The sequence below is a fragment of the Portunus trituberculatus genome, chromosome 44 (assembly GCF_017591435.1).
Source record: "Portunus trituberculatus isolate SZX2019 chromosome 44, ASM1759143v1, whole genome shotgun sequence".
NCBI lineage: Eukaryota > Metazoa > Arthropoda > Malacostraca > Decapoda > Portunidae > Portunus > Portunus trituberculatus.
The window spans coordinates 28,984,790-28,996,087 of NC_059298.1; the positions used below are offsets into that span (position 1 = coordinate 28,984,790).

At 41.5% G+C, this 11,298-nt stretch overlaps 1 protein-coding gene across 4 annotated transcripts in view; it reads right to left on the reverse strand.

Moving 5' to 3' along the window:
* Positions 1-519: 519 nt before the first annotated feature.
* Positions 520-11,298, reverse strand: part of LOC123518707 (polypeptide N-acetylgalactosaminyltransferase 14-like) — a 126,291-nt gene continuing 115,512 nt past the window's right edge. For all 4 annotated transcript variants that reach the window (XM_045279707.1, XM_045279706.1, XM_045279705.1 and 1 more), the window contains exons 13-15: positions 10,939-11,110; positions 4,864-5,097; positions 520-4,185 (exon numbers count right to left, since the gene is read on the reverse strand). In XM_045279707.1, coding sequence (XP_045135642.1) covers positions 4,027-4,185; positions 4,864-5,097; positions 10,939-11,110 — 565 coding nt within the window. In that variant the 3' untranslated portion in view covers positions 520-4,026. The remainder of the gene's footprint in view (positions 4,186-4,863; positions 5,098-10,938; positions 11,111-11,298) is intronic.

The window sequence follows — 11,298 nt, forward strand, 5'->3', positions numbered from 1 at the left end:
CTCGCACTCTTTAAGATTCAACACGTTTCAAACCATGCCTCCTTTATAATGTCTTCTTTTTTCCTTCCTTTTCATGTCTAAATAATTCTTCAGTATCCCTCTAAGATGCCCATATCAGTACATTTCGCTCTTATTTGGTTACTCTCACTCATTTCTTTAATTCGAAACGTTTCACACAATGCCTCCTATATAATGTTTTCTTTTCCTTCCTTTTCATATGTCTAAATAATTGTCAGTATCCCCATATAAGAGGCCCATTAACCCTTGAGTACCATGACGCGTTTCCATATTCACTCTACTTACTGTTTGGTGATTTTGTACAGCTTCAGAAACTCATGTGGGGGATTAGAATACTAAAACTGTGGCCATTAATCTTCTGACTTCTACACACCCTTCCTAATGTCAATAAAATTATCTTATCGCATACAAATCTCAAGGTAAAAATATGTCCCAGTGTTGAAAGGGTTAAAGGACAATTCACACTTATTTAAACGTAGCAGGTGATAGTAAAACAACCCAAACATTTCTTCACCTTTACTAGCAAAACAACTAACAACAGAATGACAGACGATTGTAGGGCGACGACTGCAGGTAACACAATGAGGCGACGGATACTTACAGATGACAGTATGACAGTGAGTGACTACAGGATGACAGGAGGGAAAGGTAGAGTCATGTATAAAACTCAGTAAACCAGCTAGATTTTCTTCCGCTGGCCTGAATGTCTCCCCTTAACCTTGAAGTGGAGTCTTGGTAATTTCTGCATCGGTACGGTTCCTTTGGCGATCGTGTGGGTCTAATGAGGACTATTTTCACAGCCCATGAAGGTGATTCAATTTTTCATGTGTGGTTTCTTTGATTGATGATCCAGAATTCTTGTTGAAATGTGACGAGAATAATTAAAAAGTATTCTCACTGTAATTTTGAGACTACTTTCGGACTGTTCTCTTTAGAAATTGGTATCTCCGTTGTTTGTTTATCCTCATATTTTTTTTCAGAGGTGATAATTGATTAGTAAGCTTCCCATGTGCTTGTTTTGATTGGTGGTGCAGAATACTTATTGAAATATCAGTAGAATAATCAAGTCACTTTTCAATGTAATTCTGGATCTGTTTGAGGACTCGCATCTTTGAAAACACGCTCTTTCAGTGGACTTTTTTTTTTCACTTCCATTTTTATTAGTGTCCTTGATCTGCGTCTCTTCTACATAAAGAGGATAAATTCATATAAAAATTCTCGGTAACTTCGTCTACTCAACATATGAAGTTATAGTGTCTGAATATTTTGCTCAAGTAGATCAGAGGACGTAAGACTGAGGAACTGAGGAAAGACACTAACAATCGTACTTAGAAACCGCTCACTTTCTCACCACGACGCTTTCTCAAGGCCACAGAGACGACTAACCGGGTTTTCAAGACAGTTTCTTCTTTAAATACACTAAAAATCAGAATCCTATAAATACTCTTAATCTCTTTAGTACCAGGACATGTTTTCATATTTATTCTGCTTACTATTTGGTGATTTTACACAGCTTCAGAAACTTACGTGGGGGATTTAAATAGTGACGACTGTGGCCATTAATTTTTGACCTCCATAGACCACTCCTAATGTAAATAAAATCGTCTAAACACCCAAAACTCAAGATAAAAATGCTTCCCAGTACTGAAGAGGATAAAAACACGAGTATCTTCAACTAGACCCTTTGGAAAGCAGTGATGGTGAGAGAGCAAAGCGTTTCAAAATACAGACCTAAGTAAAGTAAAGTAAATACAGCAGGTTAATTGACTTCTGAACATGACTCTACACGTCCAACAGATGGCACGGAAGGTACAAAGTGACTGAGTGACGAGGGGCGTAACTACTACAGGCTATAACAAGGAACACCGACTGACCTACGTACTGAATGGTTAGAACACGAAAACTTTACATCTCTTCATACATCAGTGGGGGAAAATACATATAAACTACATACAGTGATTTGAGTAGTTACAACAACGAACGCTATACAAATGGAATGGAAGACTGTATTTATTTGTGTTGTTATTGTTGTCTTACGAGAAATACGCTCTAATACTCTTACAGGATCCAAGACTGAATGACTAACCGACTGGCTGACTGACTGACTGACTGACTGATTGTTTTAACACCTTCAGTACCATGACGCGTTTTCATATTAATTTCCTTATTTTTTGGAGATTTTCTACAGCTTCAAAACCTTATGTGGGTATTAAAATGGTGAAGATTCTGCTGCTTAATCTTCTGACTGCCGTAGACCCTTCTAATGTAAGCAAAAATCGTTTAATCATACCCAAAAACACAAGATAAAAATGCGTCCCAGTATTGAAGGAATTAAGGCGCCACAACACGAGGTCATATAGCGCTGCATGGATCCAGAAACAAAAATATCAACACAGAATACATGGGATAGAAAAAAATGACTTGGAAGACGACGAGACCAATGATGACACGATGACACTGTACAACAACCAAATAACGAAAGATGACAAGTGTTTACAAATAGTGGAACAGAGTGACAACGTAATGGAAAGGAAGGATGGACAGGATGAACAACGGTATAGGAATTAACGAAGAGATGGAACGAATGATAAAAAGGAACGAGGATGAATTCAAAACGGTTGTGAATGAAGGTGAAATAAACTAAAAATGATTAATGAATTGGGACGAGTGGTATAAAAGGACGAGGATGGATTCAAGATGGTTATGGATGAAGGGAGAATAAACTAAAAATGATTAATGAATTGGAACAAGTGATAAAGACCGAGGATGATTATGAGAAGATGGGAAAGTGAGAGACAATGAGAGAAGAGATGAACAGGAATAGAAGTTGCATGACGTGAATGAGTGATGGAGAAGGTAAGATGAGGATATGATATGAAGAGGCAGAATAAATATGAATGACGTGTATCTTAGAAAAATACGAAAAAAAAATGTGGAAAATACGAGTTTTATAGTATAAGGCAAAAAGAAGGAGGAAGATAAAAAAGAAACATATGACAAGACTGAAAAAAGTAACGTGCTGTAAAATGAGAAGCAGAATAGATAAGAGTAGAGTATAAATTAAATAATAGAAAATAAAACAGAGGTCAGAGAATAGCAGGAACCGAGAGGAAGAGGAATAGGTTATAAAAGTCACATTTATAGAATGAAGAGTAGACAGAAAGTGAATAGAGGGGATCAAATGTGTGTAATGAGCAACTGCGATGAAAAAAAGTAAGGAGCAAGACTCAGAATAAGGAAGAATAAGATGAAAAATGAGTCACGTTTGTAAGATAATGAAGACAATTAATGAGATGGAATGATGTGAAATGTAGGGTGCTGCTAGGGTGACGTAAAGAGATACAATAGACAAAAAAGTATTAGTCAAGAGCAGGAAGAGAAAAAGAAAAGAAAACTAGTCGTGTTTGTAAAAATAAGAGAATTAAGGGATGGAGATGGAATGTAAGTAAATGTAAGGTGCCGAGTGACTACATATACAGGAAAATGACAATTTAAAACCCCTTCACTATTTAACCTGGTCATCTTTTTTGCTAACATCCAAAGTTAAAACAGTAAGGAACCATTTGCTCGGACACCCAGAGAAAAACAAAACAGTAGATTAATTGTCTCCTTCCCGGACTACAAAACGACTTGAGAAACTGCGACATAGAAAACCGTGTGGGTGAAAAGTTGAAAGTGGCTATGAAAGGCGCTGGTTTGACAGTGTGAGGGGTTGGAAGGCATAGAAAACGTGTGAAAAAGTTGAAATTGGTTACGGGAAGAGCTTGTTTGGCAGTGTGAGAGGTTGGAAGGCATAGAAAACGTGTTAAAATTTGGAAGTGGTTACGGGAAGAGCTTGTTGGGCAGTGTGAGAGCTTGACAGACAGAAAACATGTGAAAAGTTGAAAGTAGTTACGGGAAGAGCTTGTTGGGCAGTGTGAGAGCTTGACAGGCATGGAAAACGTGTTAAAAGTTGGAAGTGGTTGCGGGAAGAGCTTGTTTGGCAGTGTGAGGAGTTGGAAGGCGGCTCTAGAGGGTGGGAAGTGCCTGAAGCTCCACGGAGAAGTCCCACTGTTGTGAATAGAGGGCATCGCGGCACGGCAGGGCTTGGGCGTCCGGGGCGTTGGTGGAGTCAAGGCAAAGACCAGAGGCGATGTGCTGCAGCCGCCGACCCTGACGCTGCCACCTCTGCCGGACACACACACACACACACACACACACACACACACACACACACACACACACACACACACACAGTATAGTCAGTCCCATATAATTGTTTTGTGTAATATTGCATCGTATTTTCATTGTTGTTGTTATTATTATCATTGTTAGTAGTAGTATTAGTATTAGTAGTAGTAGTAGTAGTAGTAGTAGTAGTAGTAGTGGTGGTGGTGGTGGTGGTGGTAGTAGTGATTTTATTGCTATCACTACTGCTACCATCACCAGTACCACTATCACTTCTACTACTATTACTACTACCACTATTAGTACTACTACTACTACTACTACTACTACTACTACTACTACTACTACTACTACTACCACCACCACCACTCCTCCTCCTCCTCCTCCTCCTCCTCCTCCTCCTCCGTTCTTCTCCTCCTTCTCCTTCTCCTTCTCCTTCTCCTTCTCCTCCTCCTCCTCCTCCTCCTAATCCTCCTCCTCTCTTCCTCCTTCTCCTCCTCCTATTATTATTACTACTACTACTACTACTACTACTACTACTACCACTACCACCACTACCACTACCACTACTATACTACTCCTACTCATACTACTACTACTATCACCACTACTACTACTACTACCACTACTACTCCTCGCTTCACACCCTTACACTCCTTCCCTCTCTCCCTCTCTCACCTGCCTGGGTCCAGCCGCGCAAGGGTAGAGCAACACTCGTTTGTCGGAGGTGAGAACAGTGAGGCATCGTTCCCCTTGAGTGACTGAGCCCTCCTGCGTAAGTCCCCACCGCTGTCCCGCCCCCTCGCTCGACGTACACTCCTGCACCGTCACCGTCGCCGCTGCCGCCGCCGTTGCCTCGCCCCCGCTGTGCCCTGCCTGCTTGTCTCCCTGGTGTGGTCTCTTCTGCGCCTTCTGCAAGTATTAAGGTGAGTTTTTAGGTTGTTTTTGCAGTTGTTCGTGGTTTAATTTGTTGAGAGAGAGAGAGAGAGAGAGAGAGAGAGAGAGAGAGACCCTAGAACAACACAAATTGCTAAAAGCCACATTATTTTACCTCTTTCCTTCTTTCCTGTCACATAACAGTAATTTGATCCAGATTTCAGCTTTTCTTCTGTTCCGTTTCCTCCTTTAACCCCTTCAGTACCAGGACACGTTTTCATATTTATTCTACTTACTATTTGGTGATTTTATACAGCTTAAGAAACTCATGTGTGGGGATTAAAATAGTGAAGATTTTGGCCATTAATCTTCTGACCTCCATAGACCCTTCCTAATGTCAATAAAATCGTCTAATCACACCCAAAACTCAAGGTAAAAATGCGTCCCAGTACTGAAGGGGTTAATGAAGAGCCTTGTTACAGTACAGGTATATTGCATTAACTTTTGTATTCAACCTAACTTTTTTTTATATCATCCTCTTAATCTGCGTAGAAATGGACAAAGACAAGACTTGCTGGTGACAAATGCGACGAACTATATAGTGTCTCCCTAATAATTTATAAAAGTATTTAGCTATTATTCAACGGTTTCCTTTCAATTTTCTTTTCTCAACGACCCGTAACTCATTTACTCTCTCTCTAGACACGTGATCTTGCTTTTGACTCTGTAACAACTGCGTCCATTCCAAGGAAGGTTTTCCATGTCGGGAGGGGAAGGAAATGTTGGTTCTAATGCTGTTTAATCCCTTCAGTGCCATGACGCATTTCCATATTCATTCTGCTTACTATTTGATGATTTTGTATAGCTTCGGAAACTCTTCTGGGGGATTGAAATAGTGAAGACTGTGGCCATTAATCTTCTGACCTTCATGGACCCTTCCTAATGTCTATAAAAAGGTCTAATCGTACACAAATCTCAAGGCAAAAATGTTTCTCGGTATTGAAGGGGTTAAGGCTGTAAGGAACACACACACACACTCACACACACACAAACACACACAAACACACACACGCCCGGTAGCTCAGTGGTCAGAGCGCTGGCTTCACAAGCCAGAGGACCGGGGTTCGATTCCCCGGCCGGGTGGAGATATTTGGGTGTGTCTCTTTTCACGTGTAGCCCCTGTTCACCTAGCAGTGAGTAGGTACGGGATGTAAATCGAGGAGTTGTGACATTGTTGTCCCGGTGTGTGGTGTGTGCCTGGTCTCAGGCCTATCCGAAGATCGGAAATAATGAGCTCAGAGCTCGTTCCGTAGGGTAACGTCTGGCTGTCTCGTCAGAGACTGCAGCAGATCAAACAGTGAAACACACACACACACACACACACACACACACACACACACACACACACAGATATGGAGACGGGGCCACACGAGCATAAAGCCCAGACCCTGTAAAATTACAACTAGGTAAATACACACACACACACACATCTCCTTGAAAATGTATGTGATTAAAACTTCGAGTAAATGGAAAGTGACGTGGAGCAGAAGCAACTAAAGAAGAAAATATAACAAAGGAAATGATCAACACGTACGAATCTCCCTTGGTGTGTTTGAGTCAAGTTTTGCTGTACATCAGTAGCAGTAGTGGAGTGTGTAACGTCAGCGGGTATGAGCAGCGAGGCAGATGATTCCCCCTTACCTCGCTCCATGGCTGGTCCAATGAAGCAGCGCCGCGACCACCAGCCAGGAGTAATGACCGGAAAAGGCTACCACCTAGACCCGTATTCAGAAACGCTTTGCTCTCTCACGACGACTATTTTTTAAGGCTCTAGTTGAAGATACTCATATTTTTAACCTCTTCAGTACTGGGACGCATTTTGAGCTTGAGATTTGTGCAGAATTATACCATTTTATTGACATTAGGAAGATTCTTTGAAGTCGGAAGATTAATGGCCACAGTCTTCACTATTTTAATCCCCCACATGAGTTTGTGAATCTGTATAGAATCACCAAATATTAAGCAGAATGAATATGGAAACGCGTCATGGTACTCAAGGGGTTAAGAGTATTTTTATGGTTCTGGCGATGGATTAGCAAGATTTCTAGTATGTCATAAGGAGAAACTGCCTTTAAAACCGTGCTAGTCGTCTCTGGGGGCTTGAAAAATTGGCGTGGTGAGAAAGCAAGACGTTTCTGAAAATGTCCTATAATCAGACTGTTGCCTAATGCTTGAGCTGAGATGTGATGCGCTGCTGGTTTATCATAGATTCCCCTTGCTATGCTATGAAGGAAGAAAGCTAGGAAGTGGTTGTTCTGTATCTATGAGCTTACCTATAGGTTGGTAAGTAACTAACCATCACATATGACGCATTTTGAAAGGAGGAAACACGAACGGAAGCTCAGTTGGGTGACGCAAGGAAGTGGAGAGGAGTTAGAAAGGAAGAAACAATATGTGAAACACGTTGAATAGTAAAGACGCGTTAGAAAGGAGAAAACGACAAAGAAAACCCTGTGGAGCACCTCTAGTAATCGTGGAGCTGTTACATATTTGGAACACCTTGTTTAATGAATGTATAAAGGACGAAATCAGACAAAAATAAATCATATATCTTAACCTCTTCAATGCTATGACGCGGTTTCGTATTCATTCTGCTTACTATTTGGTGATTTTATACAGCTTCAGAAACTTATGTGGGGATTAAAATCGTGAAGACTCAAGCCGTTAATCTTCTGACCTCCATAAAACCTTTCTAATGTAAATAAATGAGTCTAATTATATCTAAACTCATAGTAAAAATGCGTCCCAGTCAGAATATTGAATTTATACAGAGCTTCGATATCAAATGGTAGGCGTCGCATAGATTTTTTTATCTTATTTCTGAAAAAGGAAGTAAGGAAGTAATGGGAGCGAAAGAGCAGCGTTGGTGTTCGTGTGTTGATGTCACGCTTGATGTCATTAAAGGAAGGAAACCCGGGGCCACTATTCTTCACTTTTCACTCTCTTAACAACAAAAATTTTACAGGTCACAGATGTATTTATATTTAGCAAGGCTTTCATGACGTTTTCTCCTACTATCAAAAGCTTTTCGCCTTATTAACTCCTCTCCTCTGACTAACTGTCTTTCTCTCCGCCGGAATGTTGCATGATTTGACGATTTTATTTATATTAGAAAGGGTCTATAGAGGTCTGAAGATTAATGACCAGAGTCCTCACCATTTTAATCCCCACATGAGTTTCTGAAGCTGCATGAAATCACCATATAGTAGGCAAAATAAATATAAAAACGTGTCATGGTAGTGTAGAGGAGTTGATCCATCACTAGACCTACAGAAATATTACAAGAAATCCGTATAACTTCAATTAGTACAGAGCCTTTTGGAAGTAATGAAAGTTGAGGCGCAAAAGTAGAATATGGATCGCCTCGCATGTCAATTCGAAGCTGCTGCAGGCGAGGGAGTTCGGGAGAGGAACTTTTGCTGCCCTGCCCGCTCTGTTTGCCGGGGACAGATGCCACGCCGCGTCAGAGGAGGCAGAGCTGCGCGACGATCTGCTGGCGGAGGATCAATGAACTGCGAGACGGAGCAATAAACTTCAAACGTGGGAATGGTGCGTGAAGAAAGAGTGTGTGTGTGTGTGTGTGTGTGTGTGGAGAGAGAGAGAGAGAGAGAGAGAGAGAGAGAGAGAGAGTCGTATGGAAAGTCGGTAGGTTTCATTCTGTTTCAATCTTTAGTTACCTCCTTCAGAGAGAGAGAGAGAGAGAGAGAGAGAGAGAGAGAGAGAGAGAGAGATTAATGGTGACTGACAGGGTGGTGATAGTGATGACTGGTGATGGTGACTAATAGTGACTGATAGTGGTTATAGTGACTGTAATAGTGAGTAATGGTGGTGAGGGTGGCAGTAATGGTGACTGATAGCAGCGTTAGTGACTGTGATAGTGACTGACGGCGGTGATGGTGACTAATGAATAATAGTAGTCACGATAATGGTGATTGCTGGTGACTGTTGGTATTAAGCCCTTCAGTACCGTGACGCGTCTCCATATTCATTCTGGTTACCATTTGGTGATTTTATACAGCTTCAGAAACTTATACGTGGGGGATTGATTACATTCATCTTCTGACCTCCATAGACTCTTCCTAAGACCGTATTCAGAAAGGCCTTCCCCTTTCACTACGACAATTTTCCAAGGCCTCAGAGACAACTAGCCAGGTTTTCAAGACAGTTCCTCCTTTTTAAATAACTAGAAATCTTGCCAATTTATCCCCAGAATCATGAAAATACTCTTAAAAACACGAGTAGCTTCAAGTGGAGTCTTAGAAAGCAGTAAAGCAGTGGTGGTGAGAGAGCAAAGCGTTTCACAGTACGGGTCCTAATGTCAGTAAAATGGTCTAATCGTGCACAAATCTCAAGGTAGAAATGTGTCACACTACTGAAGGAGTTAATAAGGATGATGGTGACTTTTAATGGTGACAACAAGTGATGATGATGACAGATATAGCGTTCCCTGCGGTGTGGTGATGCAGTGAGGTGATGAGGCAAGCCGTGAGGTGAAGTGAGGGGCGTCGCGAGGATCGTTGCTTCGTTCAATGCTCCACACGTTCGCTTCACTGCTTCGCTCATAACGTAAATGGGTTTCATTCCTTACAAGTGACTTTTTTGGCGTCTATTTTTTTTGGTTTCCCTTGGGCGCGTGGCACTGAGCGATAATTACAAGCTTCACCTTAAAGGACACGGCGCTCCGGGGAATTGAGGCGAGGAAAAAAGGAGTCGTATTTATTTAATGGCGGAAGCAAAGCCAGCGTGCGTGTTGTGATTAATTTGCTGAGCGTGTGTGTGAGTCGCTTTCATCCGTCTTGCCTTGTGTGGCTGCCTTCACTGCTGCAGGAATAACGTAAAAAGATAATTACGTGTGGAAACTTGTAAAGAAGCACTAGAATTGCACGTAGGAGTCTCTTTATGATGTAGCTATACGTATTTTACACTTATATAACCGATCAGTTGTAGAAATCATATTACAGATAAAGGAAAACTCTGTAGGGACTTGAATCACACGTACCTTTCAACCATAGTCACGAAAGCACTCCTGAAAACTCATCTTCCACACACTCTGTTAAACCATCAATCATAATAATGCCTTTTGTAAAGCCTAAGAATTTCCAGCAAAACCCGTTAACCCCTTGAGTACCATGACGCGTTTCCGTATTCATTCTGGTTACTATTTGGTGATTTTTTACACAGCTTCAGAAACTTATATTGGGATTAACATAGTGAGGACTGTGGTCATTAATCTTCTGTCCTCCATAGACCTTTCCTAATACAAATAAAATCGTCTATTCATACCCCAAAAAGGTAAAAATGCGTCTCAGTATCGATAGGGTTAAACTATTATCAGAATCACAAAACACTCTTGAAGACCCATAAATATCTCAATGCACCTTATTACAACTAAAAAGCAAGGCCTCAAAATCACAACCCTCCATACTAACGTACACTAAATTGACTAAACACATCCCTACGAGACCTAAGATTGACCTCCGCGCCACGAACTAGTCCCTCACCGTCACACGCCACATGATACACCACCACAGTTCTATATCAGTCATTGTGAGGTGTGCCGCAAGGTGATTTTCAGGTCCGTATTTAGAAATTCTCTGCTCTCTGTCACCACAACTATTTTCCAAAGACACGGAGATTATTAATGTGGTTTTTAAGAGTGTTTCTTCAGTTAACAATGCAGAAATCTTGTCAATCTGCCCCTAGAACCATAATAACACCTTTAAAACTGGTGAAAATTCAAAGAAAGCCTTTTAAAAATAGTGCAGGTGAATCACAGAAGTGTTTGAGATAAAGCCTAGAAGTCCTCACAGTCCTTACCTTGTATGCTTTTGGAGGTTCAGCGCCCTGTAGACACAAGTTACCCTGCTGGAGTTGCCCATACGCTAAGTCGTGTTTGGAAGGCGCGCCCAGGTCCGGGTAGACGTTTTTGAGGTACCAACTGAAGCCCTGACACCCGAGCCGCTCCCGTAATGCCTTCCTGCCGCTCACGCTGACGAAGGAGACACCGGTGTGTATGAGAGAGAGAGAGAGAGAGGTAACGTTAGTACATGTATCAAATTTATTATGAGCATGTTACAAGTGAACTACACACACACACACACAGAGAGAGAGAGAGAGAGAGAGAGAGAGAGAGAGTAAACGAACTAAGAAATGTAGACGCAAGAAGTGTACACACAC